The 24,736-nt window shown below is 48.7% G+C and overlaps 1 protein-coding gene and 1 long non-coding RNA gene across 2 annotated transcripts in view; both read left to right on the plus strand.

The window, feature by feature from the left end:
• The first annotated feature begins 1,181 nt into the window (after positions 1-1,181).
• HTRA1 (HtrA serine peptidase 1) overlaps positions 1,182-24,736 on the plus strand; it is a 53,908-nt gene continuing 30,353 nt past the window's right edge. Inside the window, exon 1 of the mRNA XM_082406970.1 lies at positions 1,182-1,761. Coding sequence (XP_082263096.1) covers positions 1,197-1,761 — 565 coding nt within the window. The 5' untranslated portion in view covers positions 1,182-1,196. The remainder of the gene's footprint in view (positions 1,762-24,736) is intronic.
• On the plus strand, positions 13,794-20,340 carry LOC309635578. Its single transcript, XR_014248891.1, has 3 exons — positions 13,794-13,929; positions 15,462-15,555; positions 16,031-20,340. It is a non-coding gene; the product is annotated as an uncharacterized lncRNA (long non-coding RNA).

Raw genomic sequence — 24,736 nt, forward strand, 5'->3', positions numbered from 1 at the left:
AACATGCCTCACATTTGGGAGGTGCTTTGAGCGGGGGTTACACATATTTGGATTTTACGTTTAAACTATTTTTGTTGGAAAAGTACCGCGTGCCCAAGGGAACAACCCAAACACAGAAGAATAGTGAAAAGTCGCTAAGCCCCCCTAAGGCCGGTCATCTCAGGCCCGTGCCCACCCGCCCTTGGGAGCCTCTGCCCGGCTGGCCGGGCCCAGGGCTGCGTGAGCCCGCCTCTTACAGGGTCCTCTGGCTCAAGCTCTGCCCACCTGCCGGCCTGGCACCGCCAGGGCACGGGGACCCACCTCCGGGTCGCCCCTGCTCCTCCTGACGACGCCTAGACTGGCGTCTGTCCCAAATGATGCACCGAAGACTCTCAAGTGGGAGATCAAAGGCGAGCTCTTTTATTCAATAACAACGTTTTGAGAGAATCACGCATGTGGTGAAAAATTCAAACAGTACAACGCCCCTCTCCCACCCAAGACTCCCCCCACCCCGCGCGTTAGCAGCTTCTCGCTTCTCCTTCAGGAGCTATTCTGCGCATGTACAAGCACGCATCCTGCCCATAACAACTTTTTAAAAGAATCTGACTCGAACGATTATATTCTAATTACTTAGGCTCTTTGCTTTTTTCACTTAACGGTGGATCTGGGCGCTGGCTTTCTGCCAGCCCCGCGGGCCCCGCCTTCTTCGCAGAGCTGCACAGGGTCTGCGGTCCCGGTCGCGCGTGCCGAGCACGGGGGTCAGTTCCAGAGAGATGCTCGTCCTCCTCCTCTAGAGCGCGTGACCGGGGCCGGCGGTGCCACCGCCCGGGGTCTGGGCAACGGCCCCTCCCGCGGCCGGGGCGGGTCCCCAACTCGGCAATTTGCGGGAACTTTCCCGGGCGCTCGCGCGCCGGGCCACCGCAGGTTCCCCCGTGCAGAGCCTCTTTTTAGTTTTAAGGTCGCGAATCGCGGCGAGGGAAGCCGCGAGAAGCGGATATGTGGGAAGCGGAGACCGGGAAACGGGGCCCCGCGGGCCGGCGGGCCCACCCGCGAGCCGCCCCGTCCGCGCCCACGAGCCCCGCCGTGCCCCGGCGCGCCCGCCCTGCCCCCGCCGCGGGCGCTCCCCGGTCCAGCCGCCCGCCCGCCCGCCATCCGGCCGGCCCCCCTCCCGGGCGCAGTGCCCGTCCCCAAGGCGGCTCGTCACCGCCGCGAGGCCAATGGGCTGGGCCGCGCGGCCGCGCGCGCTCGCGCCCGCTGGCCCCGAGTCCCTCCCGCGCTCTCCCCGGCGCCGCTCTCCTGCCCTCGCCCAACCCGCCGCCGCCGCCGTCGGAGCCGCCATGCAGCCCCTGCGCGCCCCGTTCCTCCCGCCGCCGCCGCTGCTGCTGCTGCTGCTACTCGCGGCGCCAGGCGCGGCCGGGTGTCCCGAGCGCTGCGAGCCCGCGCGCTGCGCTCCGCCGCCGGGACACTGCGAGGGCGGCCGCGTCCGCGACGCGTGCGGCTGCTGCGAGGTGTGCGGCGCGCCCGAGGGGGCCGAGTGCGGCCTGCAGGAGGGCCCGTGCGGCGAAGGGCTGCAGTGCGTGGTGCCGTTCGGCGTGCCCGCCTCGGCCACGGTGCGGCGGCGCGCGCAGGCCGGCCTCTGCGTGTGCGCCAGCAGCGAGCCGGTGTGCGGCAGCGACGCCACTACCTACGCCAACCTGTGCCGGCTGCGCGCCGCCAGCCGCCGCTCTGAGAGTCTGCACCGGCCGCCGGTCATCGTCCTGCAGCGCGGCGCCTGCGGCCAAGGTACCTGCACTCCGGGGAGCTCCCCGCTCTCCGCCTCCCGGCCCCGACCTGCCCCCGCGGGACGGACGGGCCGGCAGAGGGGCAGCGAAGCTGGGCGGGGTATTCCGGGCGCCCACTTGCCGGGAGAGGCGGGCACCCGCCCCCGCGGTGGCAGCGTTGCGCGGGCTCCGTCGGAACCGAGTTTTGCGCCTAGCCCAGGGTCTGTTCCGCGCGCGGCGGGTCCTGGACGTGCCCTGTCCAGAAGCCCGGAGCCAGGGTGACGGGGCATCCCGCCCGCTGGCCGGCTGCTGGGTGCCCCGCGGGGAACCACACCGCGCCAGGGCCTGGGGGACAAACAAGACGGGAATGCGGGCATAAAGAGAGTTGAGAAGTTCGGGGCTGAAAAAGGTGCCTTGTGTTGCGTGAGTCTGAGGCTTTGGGACCACAGGGTCTAATTTCTGTGGCTTTCCCTTCTTTCTCTGCATCTGCCCCCCCTCCCCTTTAAAATTAACCATGCATTCATTTTTATTTCGGATACTGTCGTTGAAAACATTGACTTTTTATTTGAAAGGGACGGTGTTGCCCGTCAGGCTCCCCAGTTTCCCCAGATGACCCCCCCGCCCCCCCCCGCCCCGCCGCCCTGGCCGTGCACCAGTTTAGGCGGTGCAGCGGCGTTGCTGCCGCCTTGCTTCCCGTGTTTTGAGCCAACACCACAAAAATGAAACTGGTTCTTTTTGAACAAGCTGAATGTGGTTTTGGATCACAGAAAATGCAGACGCACGGGTGAGGCGAGAGGGTTAGGGATGAGGAAAAAGTGTACCCCTCTCCCTCCTTAAGCATCTTTTCTCAATCAACAAGACCCATCCTGGCAGGGGAGGTGGTGGTGATGGGGCAAAGGGTGGAGCAATCGTCTAACTCTCTCGCGGGACCTTCCAGAGGGATGCTTCTCCTCTCCAGTCAGAGAGACCATGTGGAAAAACAATACCGAGTTCAGCTACGGCCAATCCAGCGGTGTGGGGATGGGCCAGCCCTGCTTGGCAGTACACTTGGTTGCAGCCACACGGTGCCTGTTCACCGCGGGCAGTGCGTGGAAAGGGAAAGAGGGGAGCCCAGCGCAAGGGGCTGCTCTAGGTTTTCTTTGTAGGAAAACGGTCCAGCACTAGGGCCTGGCACAGATTGGCCGACACAGAGAGGAAGGTGCCAGAGCACTGTAGGTGAAACGGAGACTGTGTATTCCGCCAGCACAGGAGCAGGGAGCCAGCCTCCGCGCTCAGGAAACAGCCTAATTAGAGGGTGGAGGAGAGATATTCCAGAGAGAAGTGAACCTGCAGAGTCTGAGATATGGGCATGACAACGCATGCGTATTGGGTGCCCACTCTGTGCCCCAGTCCGTGTGCCTGGTGTGTTACACGTGTGACTGCACTCGGCCTTCACAGCCTCGAGAGGAGGGAGCCTTTGCTGTCATTCCCATTTTACAGGTGGGGGAACTGAGGTTGAACTACTTGCCCAAGGCCACTCAGCTGGAATTTGAACCCGGACAGCCTTACTCAGAAGCAACCCAGTGTTTAACTCCAAGCCTGGGGAAGGGAGGTCAGGCTGGGTAAAGGAAGTTTGGGGAGGGCCCGAAGTGCATCCCACGTGGAGTGCGGGGGTCACGCTGAGCCAAGTCTTGTTTGGTGAATAGATTGGTGTGACTGGGGATGCTTGGGGTGGGGGGCATCAGGGGTGACCCAGCTGGTGGTGCAGAGCCCCAGGGCCAAAGTGTTCTCAGATGTTCTTGAGCCAGGGCAGCTCAAAACAAAAAAACCAAACAATAACCAAAAAAACCTGGGTAGGACGAAGCTAGCAGTAGAATGCAGAACACGCCAGGGCACGGAGTTCGGGCTAGTGCAGTAGTTTGGGTGTGAGGTGATGACTATACAAAAAGCACATTGTGTGTTTTTGTCAAAAACAAGCCAGCTGTCACTGTAGTCTCGCTGCGCGGGGTCCTGAGTAACTGGCGGTATTCAAGCACCGAATTTATTGCCAGTGAGGTGGAGTCACTGAGTAAGTTTCAGGTCATTAATAGTCGCTGTGTGTGTGGAGGGAAACAGGTCCTATCCCACTGGCTGTCAGGCCCACAGCGGGCTCCCAGGAGAACCAGCGAGGGGACAGCCACGGAAGGATGAGCGTGGTGGCCCAGAAAGGAGAGAGAGACAGAGGGTGCAGAACTGTTCTCCTCTGTCCTTCTTTCTTTCTGCAAATATTTACTGAGCTCTACGGTGCATCCGGCACTGTGTGTGTGTGTGTGTGTGTGTGTGTGTGTGTGTGTGTGTGTGTGTGTGTGTGTGTGTGTGTGTGTGTGTCTGCCTGGCACATAGGAGGCACCTGGCAGATGCGTGGGGGGATGTTGAATGAATAAGTGAACGACGGAAGAAACCAGAGGTGCTGGAGATACACGGCCACCCAGTCTTTCCTCAACAGAAGGTTTCACTTTTGCCGCCCTTCTCCCCCCCATCTAGCATTCCGCCCTTGACTTCCTGGAGGTACCTCTGAGGACAGGAGCCTGGGAGCCAAGACTTCATTCAGTCGAAGCCCTGCCCACAAGCAGGTCACCTGACGTCATTGTTAACTGCTGTGCCTTGGCCGCCTGCTGCAGCTGTGAGGCTTGGCAGGAGCACTCTTTTAGCTGGAGTGCCCATGCGAGGCCTTTTGGAGGAGGCGCTGGAGGCCTGGAGTTGGAGCGAGCCGTGTGAGGACGTGGGGAAGGATCGGCTCCCCGGTTCGCGAGATCACGAGGAGGGTTTGTCTGGAGTGGAGAGCGAGGGCAAGGGAGGTAGGACCGACTGCTGAGCAGCATTCGGGAGCCACGGTGGATCCTGGGAAGGCGGAATGTGCCCCCGTTCGAAAGAAAGCACTTTCATCTGTAAGCTGCTTCACAAAGACTTCAGAGGGGGTCTCTAATCATGGTTCTGGAAATGAAGGCAAATCCTCTATTTCAGAAATCAATGCTGCTGTCAGGGTTTGGATGGGAAAGTGTCCAGTTATACCAGAGATCAAAAGAGCCGTCGTCTTCCACCAGGGGCAGTTTGGTTTAGCTTAAAGCAAAAACTCTATACTGGTCAGGGGATTACGGAAAAAGAAAGGAATTGCAGTTACTAATAGTCTGATAATAAGGGCTAACATATACTTCGTGCTTATCCTGTGCCAGACCTGTGTTAACCCATTTGATCCTCCTAGCAACCCTATAAGGGGCGTGCTGTAATCCTCCCCGGGTTACAGCCGGGAGACAGAGTCACAGAGCAGTACCTTGCCCAGGACTTGAACCCGTGCATCTGGTCCACAGCCCATTCATAAGCACTCTGTGCTGTTGACAGAGAAACCGAGATTATAAGCCAACCCCAGCTAAGCCGAAGCTAATAGCTGGAATAAACAGAGCTCCAGATGGCCATGGCCTTGAGATGAAACAGAAACAAAGGACACGTCACAGTTCTCGCTCCGCAGGCACAGGAGTCTGAGGACATGGTTGCCCCCAGTTGCCATCAAGGCAGCCCTTGCTGAAAAAAAAAGCAAAAAAGCAGAAGCGGCTGTAGCAGAGATGCGTCCAAACCAGAGCCCCAGGCCCCAAACTGCTCTTGGGCAGAGAAAGGCTCCTCCGGATTCCCAGACACTGCAAAAAACTAGCCAGGATGTGTAGCAGATTTCTGCCAAAAAAAGGACAGGAAGCCAGAAAAGAGGCCTGAAAAGGCTCCTCAAGCATCAGAAGCCTAGTTCTTTTCTCCTCCTAATACACTCTCCAGGAAAGCTACCCGCCCCCCCCCCCCCAAAAAAAACCCAGCAGCCCCAAGCCCAGAGGTCTCCAAGCCCAGGAACTCCTTGTCCTGGTCTCACCCCAGGCCTGACGAGGGAGGGCTTCTGAAGGTGGAGGCCGGCCATGCATTCCTGGTGAAGAACCACCACTGGCTTAGATGTCTTTTGAATAGTTTATAAGGCTTTGCTCACTCTGGTTGGTTATCTTCTTTTGTTCTCGGTTTTGCTAAAGAGTTAAAATATTAAGGTTTCGTAAAATTAGTAAGCCAAGTGTATAGAAGCCAAGTGTCTGAGTAACTTCATTCCATCCAGAGGAGCTGTAAATAGATTGCATTAGCACTTAAAATAACTGCATTCAGTAAGTGATTATGGCGGGGACCATGAGCTAACTGTGGTCTGACGTCCGACAGCCTCGGGACTGCAGGGCTGGATTCTGAGTCCATTTAGAGTTGTGTGATCCTGGACGCTGTTCCGTGCCTTGGATTGAGAAATCAGACTTTTCCATGAGCTTATATTTCAAGTGAATAAATAGCTGTGGTGAGGCTTAATTTGAAGAAGAAATCAAGCTTGACAGTGGGTGAGGGTTCCTTGGAAGGCCAGCTGGGGTGGAGGGACTGACAGGCCGAGACTGCCTCTGACCCTGCCTAGGCTGTTACCTGACCAGGTGATCGGCCCCCGAACCCTCAGAGCCTCAACAGTGAGGGGATTGGACCAGGTGATCTCTGAGGGCTCTTCCAGCTGGAATGGTGTGTGATTCTTGGAAGAAAACTAGTCTCTGAAGAATTGTGGTAACTTCATCCTTGTTTTAAAGCCTGGGCTGGCTTCTTTAAGAGTTATTTCTTTTTCTTAAGTTATTGATGGTTAAAGCCAGGGTTCGAGTTGAATGCCTGTGGCTCACTTGGGTCTGGTTGCCTCGTACTGCAGCTTTGTGCTAGCTGTTGTAAGTCCCCAGATGACCACTGTGGTGACATGCCCAGCCCCAGGAGGTGAGCTCCATTGAACCTAGTGGCCCTTGCTGTTTCCCAGGGGCTCCGAGGCTGGGCTGCATGTATCCTCTGGAGTGAGTTCCCTCCTGAGCCCTTTCTCCTTCCTTCCCCGTCTTCTCTGCCGTTAACAAAAAGAGAGAAAATTAATGTCAGCAGAGAAAATGAGAAGTGTAGCCATCCCAAATGGCTCCCATTGAAGAGGCATGTCTGTTGCTGCTGGAAGGGCAGAGTTCAGCTTTTGGAATTAGTGACATGAGTTCTAAGTTAATTCAGAGCATTTATTGAGCACTTTCTACGTACTTAGAAGGTCCAGATAGAAGGAATCAGAGGTGAGAAAGGCTGGGTAGCCCATGATCTCAAGAAGTTCATAGTAGGTCATATCACACCCGGCTTAAGGAGTCAGTCACATCACCGCTTTCTAAAGGGATGACTTCTCGTATGTGACTTAAACTCTCTAAGTTTGTTTCCTCATCAGTAAAATCATTAGAAAAATAATGGTGCGTACATACCTATGTCATAGGATTGTTGAAAGATGGAAACGCCTCATTATATGAACTTAGTGCTTAGAACTGTGCCCAGTGCATTACTAGAACTGGATCAGTGTTAGCTATAATAATAATTATCATCATCATCATAATCATTATCACCATCATCATCGTCGTCAAGGAGTCCGCTCAGTAGAGGAAGCGCTGTAATGATGTCTCCCTGGGGATAAGGTGCGTGAGTGGGTTAAAGAAGGCGTCACAGAGAAGGACGGTGATGCAGGACCTGTGTCCTGGAGGCTGACTTGGGGTTTGCCAACAAATATGTTAGAAAAGCTTCTCTGGGCAGAGAGGCTCCGACACCACGTTGTCTGTCGTCACCCTCGGAAACCCCCAGTCGTTGTCTGTACCATCTGAGAAGTGTGTGACTTCTCTTGAATGAAGAGCTGCATGCCTCGATTTTACAAATGTCATCTCGTTAACCCTCCTTAGAGTACGTGACGCGCGGGAGAGAGCAGTGTCTAGCAGCCCCAAGACCTTCTTGAATGATGCTTAGTTTGTTTTCCGTGCTTTGGGAATTCCTCACAAGGAAAGATTTGTCACATCGTAAGGTAAAAAAAATAAAAGTTTGGGAGCCCACGGATACCCTATTATTTTCGATTCCTAGGACAAACTGTCAAGTCAGTGTGTTCTGTAAAAGCAGTCCTCCACAGCGTCACGTGACAGCAGCTGGTCCCTCACCAGGAGATAATCATGCTTCCTCGGGCACATGGTGGTTTCAGAGGGCGTATTGTTGTGGCTGGAATTTTTTGATAATTTTCAAATTTGAATAAGCCCTGTCTTAATGAGTCAGAGCCTTGTGCAATATTTTCAAACCTCAGGAAACATCTTTTTCATTAGTTGTGCAATCAGATCTCAAGGAGAAGACGGTAGGCCTGTCTGCCTGCTAAACTGTTTTATTTTATTTTATTATTATTATTTTTTTTCTGAGAGTTTGGTGAGATTTGTGGTCGACTTCCCTTTCACATAGTCTCGGGCGAGACTTTACTAGATCATCCAACAGCTGAGTCATCTCACACCCCAGGACTAGGAGAGCTCTCTCTTTGGTGCCAGTATTCCAAGTGGCATCCCTGCTCGGTGGGGATGGATGGACACAGAGGGTTCTGCCAGTTGGGGTTGTCCAGGCCGATGGCTGCCAACTGGATACAGAGGAGGGAAGGCTCAACGTTCAGCAGTCACGTGTGCTTTTCTCTGGCAGAGAGTGAGCTAGCCTGGGGGGGCGGGGGGGGGGACAGGGACAGTGTTCTCCAGGACAGCCAGGTGGTAGGAAACATCAGTGGGCAGAACAATGACCAGAAGAGCTGCCACCACTGGGTGCTTTCTGGGAGCTGGGCACTGTGCTCTTTGTGTTATGGGCCAAACTTGTGCTTCCCTCACCGCCACCCAGGGAGGGAGGGGCATCATTCCGTTCTCCAGCTGAGAAGAGATGAGGCTCCAAGGAGTGACTGATAATTGTCCAAGGCTACCCAGTAGAGGGAGGTAGAGCCAGGATTTGAACCCAAGTCTGCCTCACTCCCAGATTATTCTTGAGATGTCTTTGACTCAGGTGTTACTTAGAAGCGTGTTATTTAATCTCCAAATACTTGGGGGTTTTCCAGCTCGCCTTCTGTTATTGATTTCTAGTTCAGTTTCACTGTGGTCTAAGAACATGCTTTGTATGATTTCTCTTCTTTTTTTTTTTGGTCTTCTTTTAAATTTGTTAGGATGTGTTTTCTGGTCAAGGATGCGGTTTCTCTTGGTGAATGTTCCATGTGAACAGCAGAATCTTCTGCTGTTGTTGGGTGGAGTGTTTCATAAACATCAGTTAGGTCTAGTGGATTGATAAGGTCAACTATATCCTACTGATTTTCTGCCTGCTTGGTTTATCAGTTCCTGGAAGATGGGTGCTGATGTCTCTGGAGTCTATTCTGGAGCCCTGAACTGCTGTCTCCTTTATGGCCTCCTAGTTTTTGGAAACCTGGGTTCTGACCACACAACCATCTCTGTGTCTCCACCACAGAGAGCGTGTGCTCTTTACCAGGGAGCCTGTGGTCTGCACGCTGAGTTTTCAGGCTAAGTTTCTATTGAACATTTACTGGTCAAGAAATGGCCTGAGTTGGGATTTCTTAGGTCCTAGTTTGACATTTCTCCACCAATTTGACCTTTTTGGCTCTGGAAAATGTGGTTCAGCCCTCGTTGGAAAAAACCCAGGAGGAGAAGTCTGATAATAGCACAGAAGGTATAGGAGGAAGGGCAAGAGTTTGAGACCATCTAGAAAGGCCCCATGCGCCCTGATCCCTGAAAAATACAGCTGTGCCCTCACCTTCCACAACCCATCTCTAACCACATCAACTCTCCATTTTCATGTTTTCTGGGTCTTTGTGGACAAGGACATTTCTGGGATTTTGTGGACAAGGACACCTCCGTCCTTGCAGAGACGCTGTTGACTGGCCAAAGACACCAGTTGGCTGTGGACAGAATCCCAGCACACAGTATCTGAGTGTGGAAGGTTCTCGCAGGTCCCATAACCCAAGCCTTCACTTCAGAGAGAGGCACGCAAAGGGAACACGACTCTCACAACATGCTTAGCTCATCGAGGCAGGAGGATGGTGGGCCAGTGTGGGCTCTATCCTGAGGCCCAAGGCAGAGCCCTTGAGCCCTTCCCTCCTCAGCTGTACTTTCCTGCTAAAGCAGGGGGTTATTTGGGAGAGGCTGGGGTCCATGCACACGATTCCCATGAGGCAGAAACAGTGGGTGCTTTCACTTAGTCTCCCATTACAAAATGATGCTAAAGAAAACTCCTCCCCCACTCCCGCCAAAAATAATCTCCTTGGGTTGGAAGATGACCAAAAAGCTATCCATATAATGACTGACTGCTCCTCTCAAGAGTTCTAAGCACCTATTAATGCCCTTGAACCATAATTACAGTGCTCTTGCTAAAAAGAAAAAAATTAGTATAAATATAGTGGTGGACACACCAGATAAATCAGGGCTGAGATGCTTCAATGTCTTTTAAGCTGTGGTCTGATTTTCTTTGGGATGAATATACCAAGATTTTCCTCTCTCAGCATAAAGACTCTTTTTAATCTCTTTTCACCATACTGTTTAGACATCATGGGAAATGCATTTATACATTTGATGGCATACTGCACTATGCCAGTTTTTGAAAGTTATAAATATACTTTAATCACATCAAAAATAAAAGAAGAAAAAAGATTCAGGCTTCCACCTTTATTCCAGCAGCTTTATCACTTCTGTCCCGAGCATTACCACCATTTGGTTAACTAGCCCTTCTTTGTGTCCATTTGGGCCACGTTTGCCCCAGAACAAACATTTTTGTGTTCATGGTTATTTCTGAATCTAGGGTTATTCTTTTGGGATAGATACTAAGAAGTGCAATGACTGGATGGAAGGTTAAGTTTTTTTTATGGCCCTTGGTGTATGTTGCCAAATTATTTTCCAGGGGGTTGTACCCATTATCCGTTGTCGTCAGCTCTAGAATTACCCACCTCCTAAGTCACTGACAGCTGGGGCAGAAGAAGCCAAGAAGAAATTCTCCCGAAAGAAATCCTTCAAGATAAATGGAATAGGATGGTAGCAATCCGGTCACTCTGCTCAGTCAGTAAATTATCTGGTCTGTCTTGAAGTGACTTTTATTCCCAGATTGACTGCTTTTAGGAGATAAGCAATGTTTGGGGTAGAATGAGAACTTTTAAAGTTTGATTTTACCTGCGGATGGAGTTGTAATTACAGACTGTCTGACCTAAAAGGGTCAGGTCGTCAGGTCATCTGGTCCAACACTTGGGTTTTCATTGAGGGGCCAGGACCAGTGAGGGGATGTGAAAGCCCGAGGTCACAAGCCAGGTTGTGACAGAGACTCTGAGTTTCTGGACGCCCAGCCCATGGCTCTCTGCACTCAGCCTCCCGGATGCCAGCTCTGTCCAGGATGCAGGAGGAGGCCAGACTGTTTGTGCTTGTGTGGAAAAGTGAGCAATATGTTTATTCGATTGTTTTGTTACACATAGACCGAAATACAACTGGAGTGACATATATAAAATACAGTTCTCCAGTAGCCACATTAAAGAAGTAAAAAGAAACAGTGACTTTTTTCCTTTTTTTTTTAATGCTGTTCTATTGAGATATTATTCACATACCATAAAATTCACCCTTTTAAAGCGGACAGATCAGAGGTTTTATATATTTACAGAGTAGTGCAACTATCATGACTGTGTAATTCTAGAATACTTTCATCACTCCAAAAAGCAACCCGGTACCGGCTACAGTCACCCCATACTTCCTTTCTGCCCTAGGCAACCACTAATCTGCTTTCTGTCTCTATGGATTTCCCTATTCTGGACATTGGACATTTCATATAAATGGAATCATACATTGGTGGTCCTTTGTAACTGGCTTCTTTCACTGGCCGTAATGTTTTCAAGGTTCATCCACGTTGCGTGTGTCCGTGCTTCATTCCGTTTTATGACCGAATAATATTCTGTTGTGTGAACGTAGTTAAGGCCAGACTTTTATTTGATCTCCTCTTCCTGTTGCGGAAATCCTAATCCCAGCCCCAGAAGTCACCTTGAAAGTGACTAGACGGCTGAGGTGGCTCCGAAGAGACCGGAGCACAGGATGCAGGAAGCCAGCCTGGAAAATAAGAATATTCTATAAGGATGGGAGTTACATACTGAAAGGAAAAGGTCAGGAAATGCCCTTTTCAGATTTATTAGATCATACAATGTTTTTTTGGAGCTGGAAAGGATGTCGGAAATGGTCTAGTCTGCCCCTCGTCTTACTGATGAGGTAACTGAGGCCCAGAGAGGGGCAGTGGCTTGTCTTGGGTCTTAAGACCCACTATTCACTTCTCACTTGAGCCAAAGATTCCTTCTGACTTTTGTCTCAGTTCCCGGGCGGCGGGTACCTCTCAGGAAGAACTGTCCCCTTCCTGGACGGCGGGTACCTCTCAGGAAGAACTGTCCCCTTCCCGGACGGAGGGTCTTGGTTCACCATCACATCGCCCCTTCTACTTTCCCAAGCCCCAGGCCCACCCTCCCCGATCAGGGGCTACAGGAGGGTGGCTGCTGACAGCTCAGGAGTGTGTCCCAGACCCTTAATAAATGGGCCCGTCACCTCCCAGCCCGCTGCTTGCGGCTGGAGGCTTCGGGAGCCTGCGCTGCCTTGGCCACTTCAGACACAACAACCAGGAGGAGATGGAGCAGGAAGGGAACCCAGCTGAGAAATCTGGGAAGGTCAAGACTGGAGCCAGATGCTTATCAGGAGGAAAGTTAATAGTGTTTTTGTGAGCCGAGCAGTCAGCTGTTTCCCCAAAGATAATAATAGACACATCATTGGGGTGTTCAGGAGACTTCTGAAAAAAGAAATCGTGTGGTGGAACTGATTGGAAACTTTTTTTTCTAACTTTTTTTTCTAACACCCAACAGGTCAGAAAAAAACTATTAAAGGCAACAAAACCCAGCAAACCCAAGCATTCACCATGAGTATGCAAGCGAGGACTTTTTTTTTTTTTTTTTTGCCAGTGAGACTGAAAAGCGGTTATCAATGACAGGCACCTTTTAACATAGACGCATTGTTCTGGAAAAGGCATCTTTTACCAGTAAAGCTGAAGCTGCAGAGAACTGGGCCGTGCTTATGAGTGACAGCCAGCTGGCCGGGTGCCCCCTGAAAGCTGTTCCTCCTCCAGAGAGGCTGTCTTAGACTTGTTTGGGTTGTCTTTCCCCTCCTTCACTTCACCTGCCCGAGCCTTTTCCAGCATCATCGGCGGCAGCCTGGTCCCAGCCCCTTGCAAACAGTCACTCGCTCAGGGCCCATGGATATGGGGGACGGGTTTGCAGTCTGAGGCCTGGCGTCAGGCGAGCTTTTCCCACTCTGAGCCGTCTGAGAGACTGCACCGGAAAGCCAGGGGCTGCCAGGCCCTGGAAGTGCCAGTGTGGGCTGGAAATTGAGGCCAGGCTCCCGGGCTCCTCCCCATCTTCCTCCTTTATTCATTAGGAGCAGAGAAATGGGTCACACGTAACTCTCCTGAATTTTACTTCTTTATTTCTCTGCAACAGACAGAGAGTGTAGTGGTCCATCATCCAATTATGCATCTTTAAAAAAAAAGTAACAGTTGCTACCTGCGAATTCAGTTTCTTTTGACAAAAATAAGGCTGAGGGCCTTTGGCCATGGGAAGCTTGATTCCAAAGCTGTGTCTTTTCTGCTTCGATCTGTCTCACTTAGATTTGCAGATGGTGGCCCTGATGATGTACAGGACTTCCAGGTGGATTTTAGACCTCAGTCGGCTGCCTTGGCCACGGCCAAGTGATGCCTCTCTCTCCTGAGGGTTTTCCCTGCAGGGTTCAGAGAAACCGAGCTGCACGGGCCCCTCTGCCCTGGAATCTGCAGCCGCAGCACCGATTAGAATGGGGGTCTGGTTTCCTGGAATGTGCAAGGTCTCACTTCTGTTTCTGCTGTCTCCACGCTCCAGACCAGCGTTGGGCCAGACTCTGGGTTGGAGCCGTGGCTGACAAGTTTCCTTGGAATTTAATGGAGTGGGACAGACAGAATGCAGTCACTCAAACTGAAAGCATGGAGAAAATGAGTCTCGCAGGGCATCTCTGCTGCGGTCACTGAGTTATGCTTTTTTTTTTTTTCTCCCCCAGGCAACCGCTCTTGCAAAAAGGAGGCCCCATCCCCTTTGCACTTCATGCATCCTTAGCCATTAGGGACCTGTTTAAATTGGTTTCTCCTGACCCTCAGGGAGAAAGCAGTCAAAGTTCAGCAGAAGAGGAAGCGTTCTGTGTTTCTCTGCTGTCCCGGCTCCTTTAACTGCAGCCTCCCTGCTGCTCTGTGTCCCCCTCAGCTGGTCTGGCCTTCTCCTCCTGTGCCCCTCAAAGTAATTCTCGAATTCATCATGCAACCTCACAAAGAGAGCCTTTCTTAGTGAAAAGGCATCCCGGTGCCTTCCCTGGATGTGGACCAGCCCCTCTCCCAGCTGTGCAGTGTCGGTTACTTAACCGCCCTCTTCCTGGCCCTGTCTCCGCGCGCCTACACACCTGGCACAGGTGTCTTACTCGGCCTGGGGTGCCTGCGCTTGGCCAGAGTTGTGGAGGCCACCTTCCAATCCTGCCATCAAAAGTCGTGGCAGTAGTGGGATTGCTGGGTCGTATGGTAGTTCTATTTTTAGTTTTTTAAGGAACCTCCATACTGTTCTCCATAGTGGCTGTATCAATTTACATTCCCACCAACAGTGCAAGAGTGTTCCCTTTTCTCCACACTCTCTCACTGGGCATATACCCTGAGAAAACCATAATCCAAAAAGAGTCATGTACCAAAATGTTCATTGCAGCTCTATTTACAATAGCCAGGACATGGAAGTAACCTAAGTGTCCATCAACAGATGAATGGATAAAGAAGATGTGGCACATATATACAATGGAATATTACTCAGCCATAAAAAGAAACGAAATTGAGTTATTTGTAGTGAGGTGGATGGACCTAGAGTCTGTCATACAGAGTGAAGTAAGTCAGAAAGAGAAAAACAAATACTGTATGCTAACACATATATATGGAATCTAAGAAAAAAAAAAAGAAAAAAAGGTCATGAAGAACCTGGGGCAAGACAGGAATAAAGACACAGACCTACTAGAGAATGGACTTGAGGATATGGGGAGGGGGAAGGGTAAGCTGGGACAAAGTGAGAGAGTGGCATGGACATATATACACTACCAAACGTAAAATAGATAGCTAGTGGGAAGCAGCTGCATAGCACAGGGAGATCAGCTCGGTGGTTTGTGACCACCTAGAGGGGTGGGATAGGGAGGGTGGGAGGGAGGGAGACGCAAGAGGGAAGAGATATGGGAACATATATATATGTATAACTGATTCACTTTGTTATAAAGCAGAAACTAACACACCATTGTAAAGCAATTATACTCCAATAAAGATGTTAAAAAAAGTGTCAAGTTTAGAAAAATAAATAAATAAATAAAAGTCGTGGCAGGGCCCACCGTTCAGGGTAAAGCTCAGTCTTGCAGCTTCTCTCTTTCCACGGTGCCAGTGGCTGGCCTCCCCACCCGCTGGCCTTGGCCTGCAGCCCTCTCATTCTCTCTGCTCTGTTTTATCCCCATCAGAAGGAGGGGGACCTTTGGCTCAGGGCAGTGTGGTGCCCAACGCTCCCATCCCCCTACTCCCACACCCCAGCCTCACCAGGCTACACCCCAGCCTCACCAGGCTCCTCTTGGCCTCTAGGTAAAGGTGCCAACAGTGAATGGAATGGGACTGGTGAGAACAGACCCCTGGGCCCGTGTGGATGATGTGCCTGGCGTGTAATCATTTCCTCCTGGGGGATCCCCTCTGGATTTGGGCCTGGATTTATTTACCAAGCAAGTAGGCTCTTTGTAGTTACTTTTAATCTCGCCATACTAGGGACAGAGAAATATTCAGATGTGACCCTGGGACCCTCTAAAGATGAAGAAGAGGACAGCCTCCAGCGTATACCCCCATGGCAATGCATTCTGAGGTATCGCTGGTTTCTAGGCCTGAATCTAGGCTGGTCCTTGGAGGATGGGGTTCCAGAGACGGGACCTCACACGGGGAGCTCCTACTCGGGGTGCTTTGGCTGTGGGAGGGTGGCCGATGACAGGCGAGGAGTGCATCCCAGACCCCTTACTCAACTGAGCCATTCCCAAAGGCTATTTTAAGTTTTCATGACACCCCACTGGAAGCCTGCTGTGTTTGCTCCTTTATTTACAGTTTCTGAGCCTGTGGGAGACTGGCTGGCTGTGAAAAGAGAAATTTCCCAAGACTTTTGGGCAGGACTTTGAGCTCAGAGCAGTTGTGGGTCCAAGCTGGCACCTCAGGGGTCATTACTTCTTCTGGTGCTTCAAATGAAAATGCGAATATGTTTTCCACTGGCTTTCATTTCCAACCTCTGTACAATGCATATGTGCCCTTGCCTTGAAAAGAACGTTATTTCTTTTGTCACTTATGCCCAGGTCCACACACGGAAGGCAGAGAGGGCTGGACCGGAAGTGTCAGGGGGCCTGGGGCCGTGCAGGAGGGAGACCGCCCTGACCAGCCTCCCACAGTCCTTTGGCAAGTAGACCCTGGACGAATCCAGCCATCACTTTGGCTGCGCTTCTTTCTTCCCATTTTGTCCTTTCCCCTGCATCTTGTCGACTGTCAGGATCGGGCTGTGCTACCATTAGTAGTCTTTAGAGTATGACTGTCTTTGCTGGCATTTAAAGTTGAAGAAATTAGGTGAAAAATCACAAGTAAGTTCTTCCCTTTCTCTGTGGAGCCGAGAGGGACCTTGGAAGCCACCCAATTGAGCCTCCATATTTTAAAGAGGAGGAACCTTCGGCACGAGGGGCTTGCTGTGGTCGCACGGGTTGCCTCACGGAGTGTGAGCTGTACCGGGCATCTTAGATCACAGGAGGCGGGTGCCTGCCCCCTAGCATAGGGGACGTTTCCTCGGCTCCTATAGACTGACTGCCTGTGGGCTCCTGGGCTCAGCCAGATTAAGGCAGCATCTCCATCAGGTCCTGAGCAAGTGTGACGCTTCTCAGTACTTCATGTGCACTTTGGGTTTTAAATCAGATGAGTTTGGAAAGCAGGCAGGGCCGGCTTCACGGGTGTGCCACCCCCTCAGGAGAAGCCCACCCCTGGCTTAATGCTCTGCTGTGACCAGCTTGGAATTCTTAATAATTTTGGAACAAGGGGCCTCCACGTTTTCCTTTTGCACTGGGCTCTGCAAATTATCTAACTGGTCCTAAATGTGGGACAGTGCCTTAAAATGCCAGTGATTTGATCAATCTGCTCCTGCAACTGATTTGAATTTTGAGAACATGCTGTTCCCGTTGAATAAAGGAGGATTTCTTTCTTTTCCCTCGAATATACTGTGTTTTGTTTTCCCAATTAGCCCTGCTTACCAGCTTTGTTGAGAATTTGGAGAGCGCGATTGTTCTTGCTGGAAGGGAAGGTTGCGTTGTTAATCCTGAATCCTGGCTCTGAGTTCTCAGGCCTGGAAGTGGGCAGTGTGTCCCCACAACTGCAGGAGCTGCGGGGGGCTGGAGGCTGGGCGAGGGGCTGGGACCTGGAAGGGAGGCCACAGAGGCAGAGCAAAGGGTCCACCTGGGGAGCCAGACCGATGGCTCCCGCCTCTGCCTCTCGCCAGCTCCGAAGCGTTGAGCATCGTGCTTGACCTCTCTGATCCTCTGTTTGTTTCCCCATCTCTGTAGACTGGAGGTAAGATCCTCCCTGCAGGTTTGCAGGAGTGGAGAGTGTGCATTAAGGAATCTTGGGCGATAGAGCTGGGGACTCAAAGCCACGTGATGGAGGGAGTTGTAGATGAGACAGGAGATGGGGATGTCCTTGGGGGTCCTGCGGTTAAGTTCATGCACCCCAAGTGGCAATTACTCAGGGGAGACACCGAAAATGGGCCAGGCCTGCCCGAATTAGAATGTAGAAGTGGGATTCTTAGAAGTTTCAGAAGTGTGGGAGGAGCCTTTTGGAGGTGTTGCGATGTACCGGGGAGGCTGAGCGCAGGGCTGAGAACTGGGAGGTGATAACCCAGCTCGTGGCCTCGAGACGGGCATGGGGTTTAGTGCTTTTTGTGCTTTTCTCATTCAGGACTCCCAACTCCCAGAAGTCGTGGTATTATCTCCATGTTGCAGGAGGGGAGACTGAGGCTTGGACAGGGAGAGCCGCTGCCTGAAGCGACACAGCTGTGAGGGGCAGAGAGTCGGGCCTGGGGGCCAGGTCCGCTCTGGAGTCACTCTGGCATTAACGAGGAGCCTTGCGACCTTACCCAGCCTTGCTGACCCCGCTAGGAATGTTCTGAGGTTGGAGCTCAGCTTGCCCTTCCTGTCTCTCCCAGACACGCTGGGTTTGTGAACCTGAGCTGCTCAGCCGGGGTGGGAGAGGGTGGGCAGCTCTGCACGGAGAAGGGACAAGGGACCAAGGGACGGGGCCGAGGGACAGAGCGTCCAGATCCAATTCTAGGACAACTGTAGCCCGATGTGGAGCAGGGGCCACCCTGGAGGGCTGCCTTGGTCCTTCTACAGTGGAAACAAACTTATGGTTACCAAAGGGGAAAGGCTGGGGGGAGGGATACATGAGGAGTTTGGGAGTAACGTATACACACTACTATGTATAAAATAGGTAAACAACAAGGACCTACTGTATAGCCCAGGGAACTACACTCAGTATTCAGTAATAACCTATAAGGGAAAAGAATCTGAAAAAGAACAGATATATATAGATTTAGATGTAGATAGATAACGTATAGATATGTATAACTGAATCACTTTGCTGTACACCTGAAACTAACACAACATTGTAAATCAACTATACTCCAATATAAAAACAATTAAAAATAAAAGTGTATCCATGGCACGCTCGCTGGCCATGGTGACTTTTCGGTCACTGAGAGTCCTGGCCGGCAGAGGCAGTGTGCCCTGTAGGTGTAGCTCAGGTGTCCTGCTGGCCTGGCTCGGGCATCCCCCTCTTTACACTGTGAGCCAGCCACGTGCTCTAGGGGGTCAGGGAGCCACGAGGGTGGGACCCAGGCCCGGTCCCTGGGCAAGATTTGGTACTCCCACCTACCCCTGGCTGGTCCAGTTTTATGGGATCTGAAACGTGGACAATTAGGGGCACCCTCTTAAGAAAAAGAATTCACAATTATGAATACAGCAGTAGGCATGGAAATGATTCCTTATTTAGATTGAGAAAACAAACTGCCACAAATTAAAATTTTTTAAAGTGGACAAATTCTACAAACTCCACAAAACCCAGAAAAATGTCATGATGTTGTTAGTAACTACCAGATCCACTTTCACCTTTAAAATACTACTCCCCGCCGCCCCCCTGTACTTTTTGGCTGTAGATTCTTTGATCGCCTTTTCGTGTGACATATTTTGTAATGTTTCCTCTGAAGAGAATAGAATTATTTCTTCTTCTTATTGTCATTATTATTATTACTACTATTATTATTAGTTTAGTCTTTCCTCTGGCATATTTCTCCACTACCCACATACTTCCAGGCCAGATCACCATACTCCATACAACCTGTGGCCTGCAGTAGGGGCGCTGGCAGGGTGGCAGTAGCAGTGCCCCTGGAAACCGTTTCTGTCCCAGGATAGATAACTAGAACCAGACGTGACTTCTAAGCACATAAATTAAACGCAAAGCAAAATGGTCCCTCTAGTTTTACTTTCCTCTTAGCCACATCCCCAAATGCCCACAGCACTCCGACAGGACAGGAAATGTGTGACAGAGGGAAGGAGACAATGGTTTCAACCAACTGCAGTTTAAATATTTCACTTCTACAGATTTTCCAAAAGCGTTTGACAGCTGAATGCTTTGCTAGAGCCCTCGCAGGGCAAATGCGGGCGGGCTCTAGGGCAAAGCCTTGTTTACCTTCACTCTAAATCCACTTATGCTTTGGATTATTGTAGCTGTGCTGGGATTCAGGATTATCCACTGGAGAGACCCCAGGAGACCTGGCCAAGGTTCCCAAAGCTTCATGGTTTGTGGGCACCCTTGATGTCTCAGTAATTTTTCATGGCACCCCCTAGGCCAAAAGAAGGATCTGACAGTTCCATTTATCAAGTACTATAATTAGGTCCCAACACCTTAATAAGTTTTTGTGTCCTTGTAACCTATTAGTCATTTGACAAAAAAAAAAAAAAGAAAGAAAGAAAAGAAAAATGATATTTTAATCTCATTATTCAGTAACCACAATTACTTACAAAATTAATACAAACGATCTTTGCACACCTGTTGGGAGCCACACAGCCTCTCAAATCTTGGAATCAGATTGGACACTGCCACCCCATTTCCAGTTCAACATTGATTTTTGTACAGTACTTTCTTTTAATCACAGCGACCACCAGAAATCCAAATTCACAAAATATGGAATCATCAAAAGAATGTAGTGCAATCTGATTTTGAAACCGTGAATTGCCTAGAGCTCGTTCTCAAGGTGTCCAACAGATATCAAGTATCGCTGTGTTTCCCAGAAGACGTGAAATATCCTGTGAGTTTGCTATGGCACTCAGGGGTGGTTCAGGGCAGAGTGAGAACAAATGCATTAGGACCGGCAAGACTTCTTTCTTCTTGCTTCACCTCTCATCTTTACCTGACATTTTTGCCTTAAAGATGAACGAAACACACACTTTGATGTATTTAAAGCACATGTGCGATTGTGTGCTAAATCTTTTGAGAGAAACACAGATAAAAGTCTGTCCTTTGATTCGTAGTCCCCTCGTGATTTTCATTTTCACTGCAACAAATTTTCTTCAGTGTGATAGAAGAGTATTTCCATTACTCTAGGAGGTGGATCAAAAAAGATCTTGCTGTGATTTATGTCAGAGTGTTCTTCCTATGTTTTGCTCTAAGAGTTTTATAGTGTCCAGTCTTACATTTAGGTCTCGAATCCATTTTGAGTTTATTTTAGTGTATGGTGCTAGGGAGTGTTCTAATTTCATTCTTTTACATGTAGCTGTCCAGTTTTCCCAGCACCACTTATTGAAGAGACTGTCTTTTCTCCACTGTGTATCCTTGCCTCCTTTCTCATAGATTAGTTGACCATAGGTGCGTGTGTTTATCTCTGGGCTTTCTATCCTGTTCCATTGACCTATGTTTGTGTTTTTGTGCCAGTACCATATTGTCTTGATTACTGTAGCTTTGTAGTATAGTCTGAAGTCAGGAAGTCTGATTACTCCAGCTCCGTTTCTTTCCTTCAAGACTGCTTTGGCTATTCAGGGTCTTTTGTGTCTCCATACAAATTGTGCGATTTTTTGTTCTAGTTCTGTGAAAAATGCCATTGGTAGTTTGATAGGGATTGCATTGTATCTGTAGATTGCTTTGGGTAGTATAGTCATTTTCACAATATTGATTCTTCCAAATCAAGAACATGGTATACCTCTCCATCTGTTTGTATCATCTTTAATTTCTTTCATCAGTGTCTTATAGTTTTCTGCATACAGGTCTTTTGTCTCCCTAGGTAGGTTTATTCCTAGATATTTTATTCTTTTTGTTGCAATGGTAAATGGGAGTGTTTCCTTAATTTCTCTTTCAGATTTTTCATCATTAGTGTATAACAATGTAAGAGATTTCTGTGCATTAATTATGTATCCTGCAACTTTCCCAAATTCATTGATTAACTCTAGTAGTTTTCTGCTGGCATCTTTAGGATTCTCTATGTATAGTATCATGTCACCTGCAAACAATGACACTTTTACTTCTTCTTTTCCAATTTGTATTCCTTTTACTTCTTTTTCTTCTCTGATTGCCGTGGCTAGGACTTCCAAAACTATGTTGAATAATAGTGGCGAGAGTGGCCATCCTTGTCTTTTTCCTGATCTTAGAGGAAATGCTTTCAGCTTTTCACCATTGAGAATGATGTTTGCTGTGGGTTTGTCGTATATGGCCTTTATTATGTTGAGGTAGGTTCCCTCTATGCCCACTTCCTGGAGAGTTTTTATCATAAATTGGTGTTGAATTCCGTCAAAAGCTTTTTCTGCATCTATTGAGATGGTCATATGGTTTTTCTTCTTCAATTTGTTAATATGGTGTATCACATTGATTGATTTGCATATATTGAAGAATCCTTGCATCCCTGGGATAAATCCCACTTGATCGTGGTGTATGATCCTTTTAATGTGTTGTTGGATTCTGTTTGCTAGTATTTTGTTGAGGATTTTTGCATCTATATTCATCAGTGATATTGGTCTGTAATTTTCTTTTTTTGTAGTATATCTGCCTGGTTTTGGTATCAGGGTGATGGTGACCTCATAGAATGAGTTTGGGAGTGTTTCTTCTTCTGCAATTTTTTGGAAGAGTTTGAGAAGGATGGTTGTTAGCTCGTCTCTAAATGTTTGATAGAATTCACCTGTGAAGCCATCTGGTGCTGGCTTCACAGGTGAAGTTTCAATTTCATTACTTGTGATTAGTCTGTTCATATTTTCTATTTCTTCCTAGTTCAGTCTTGGAAGGTTATACTTTTCTAAGAATTTGTCCATTTCTTCTAGGTTGTCCATTTTATTGGCATAGAGTTGCTTGTAGTAGTCTCTTAGGATGCTTTGTATTTCTGAGGTGTGTGTTGTAACTTTTCTCTTTTCATTTCTAATTTTATTGATTTGAGTCCTCTCCCTCTTTTTCTTGATGAGTCTGGCTAATGGTTTATCAGTTTTGTTTATCTTCTCAAAGAACCAGTTTTTAGTTTTATTGATCTTTGCTATTGTTTTCTTTGTTTCTATTTCATTTATTTCTGCTCTGATCTTTATGATTTCTTTCCTTCTACTAACTTTGGGTTTTGTTTGTTCTTCTTTCTCTAGCTCCTTTAGGTGTAAGGTTAGATTGTTTGAGATGTTTGTTGTTTCTTTTTTGTTGTTGTTGTTGTTGTTTCTTGAGGTAGGATTGTATTGCTATAAAGTTCCGTCGTAGAACTGCTTTTGCTGCATCCCATAGGTTTTGGATCATCGTGTTTTCATTGTCATTTGTCTCTAGGTAGTTTTTGATTTCCTCTTTGATTTCTTCAGTGATGTCTTGGTTATTTAGTAACGTATTGTTTAGCCTCCATGTGTTTGTGTTTTTTACATTTTTTCCCTGTAATTGATTTCTAATCTCATAGTGTTGCGGTCAGAAAAGATGCTTGATATGATTTCAATTTTCTTAAATTTACTGAGGCTTGATTTGTGACCGAAGATGTGATCTATCCTGGAGAATGTTCTGTGCACACTTAAGAAGAAAGTGTAATCTGCTGTTTCTGGATGGAATGTCCTATAAATATCAATTAAATCTATCTGGTCTGTTGTGTCATTTAAAGCTTGTGGTTCCTTATTAATTTTCTGTTTGGATGATCTGTCCATTGGTGTAAGTGAGGTGTTAACGTCCCCCACTATTATTGTGTTAACTGTCGATTTCCTCTTGTATAGCTGTTAGCAGTTGCCTTATGTATTGAGGTGCTCCTATGTTGGGTGCATATATATTTATAATTGTCATATCTTCTTCTTGGATTGATCCCTTGATCATTATGTAGTGTCCTTCCTTGTCTCTTGTAACATTCTTTATTTTAAAGTCTATTTTATCTGATATGAGTATTGCTACTCCAGCTTTCTTTTGATTTCCATTTGCATGGAATATCTTTTTCCATCCCCTCACTTTCAGTCTGTATGTGACCCTAGGTCTGAATTGGGTCTCTTGTAGACAGCATATATATGGGTCTTGTTTCTGTATCCATTCAGCGAGCCTGTGTCTTTTGGTTGGAGCATTTAATCCGTTCACTTTTAAGGTAATTATCGATATGTATGTTCCTATGACCATTTTCTCAATTGTTTTGGGTTTGTTTTTGTAGGTCCTTTTCTTCTCTTGTGTTTCCCACTTAGAGAAGTTCCTTTAGTATTTGTTGTAGAGCTGGTTTGGTGGTGCTGAATTCTCTTAGCTTTTGCTTGTCTGTAAAGCTTTTGATTTCTCCAACGAATCTGAATGAGATCCTTGCCAGGTAGAGTAATCTTGGTTGTAGGTTCTTCCCTTTCATCACTTTGAACATGTCATGCCACTCCCTTCTGGCTTGTAGAGTTTCTGCTGAGAAATCAGCTGTTAACCTTATGGGAGTTCCCTTGTATGTTAGTTGTTGTTTTTCCCTTGCTGCTTTCAATAATTTTTCTTTGTCTTTAAGTTTTGCCAATTTGATTACTATGTGTCTCGGCATGTTTCTCCTTGGGTTTATCCTGTATGGGACCCTCTGTGATTCCTGGACTTGGGTGGCTATTTCCTTTCCCATGTTAGGGAAGTTTTCGACTATAATCTCTTCAAATATTTTCTTGGGTCCTTTCTCTCTCTCTTCTCCTTCTGGGACCCCTATAATGCGAATGTTGTTGTTTAATGTTGTCCTAGAGGTCTCTTAGGCTGTCTTCATTTCTTTTCATTCTTTTTTCTTTATTCTGTTCTGCGGCAGTGAATTCCACCATTCTGTCTTCCAGGTCACTTATCCATTCTTCTGCCTCGGTTATTCTGCTATTGATTCCTTCTAGTGTATTTTTCATTTCAGTTATTGTATTGTTCATCTCTGTTTGTTTGTTCTTTAAATATTCTAGGTCTCTGTTAAACATTTCTTTCATCTTCTCAATCTTTGCCTTCATTCTTTTTCCGAGGTCCTGGATCATCTTCACTATCATTTTTCTGAATTCTTTTTCTGGAAGGTTGCCTATCTCCAGTTCATTTAGTTGTTTTTCTGGGCTTTTGTCTTGTTCCTTCATCTGGTACATAGCCCTCTGCGTTTTCATCTTGTCTATCTTTCTGTGAATGTGGTTTTTGTTCCACAGGCTGCAGGGTTGTAGTTCTTCTTGCTTCTGCTGTCTGCCCTCTGGTTGATGAGGCTATCTAAGAGGCTTGTGCAAGTTTCCTGATGGGAGGGACTGGTGGTGGGTAGAGCTGGCTGTTGCTCTGGTGGGCAGGGCTCAGTAAAACTTTAATCTGCTTGTCTGCTGATGGGTGGGGCTGGATTCCCTCCCTGTTGGTTGTTTGGCCTGAGGCGACCCAGCACTGGAGCCTACCTGGTCTTTGGTGGGGCTAATGGCGGACTCTGGGAGGGCTCACGCCAAGGAGTACTTCCCAGAACTTCTGCTGCCAGTGTCCTTGTCCTCACGGTGAGCCATAGGCACCCCCCACCTCTGCAGGAGACCCTCCAACACTAG

The sequence above is a fragment of the Balaenoptera borealis genome (genome assembly GCF_965194805.1).
Source record: "Balaenoptera borealis genome assembly, chromosome: 10".
NCBI lineage: Eukaryota > Metazoa > Chordata > Mammalia > Artiodactyla > Balaenopteridae > Balaenoptera > Balaenoptera borealis.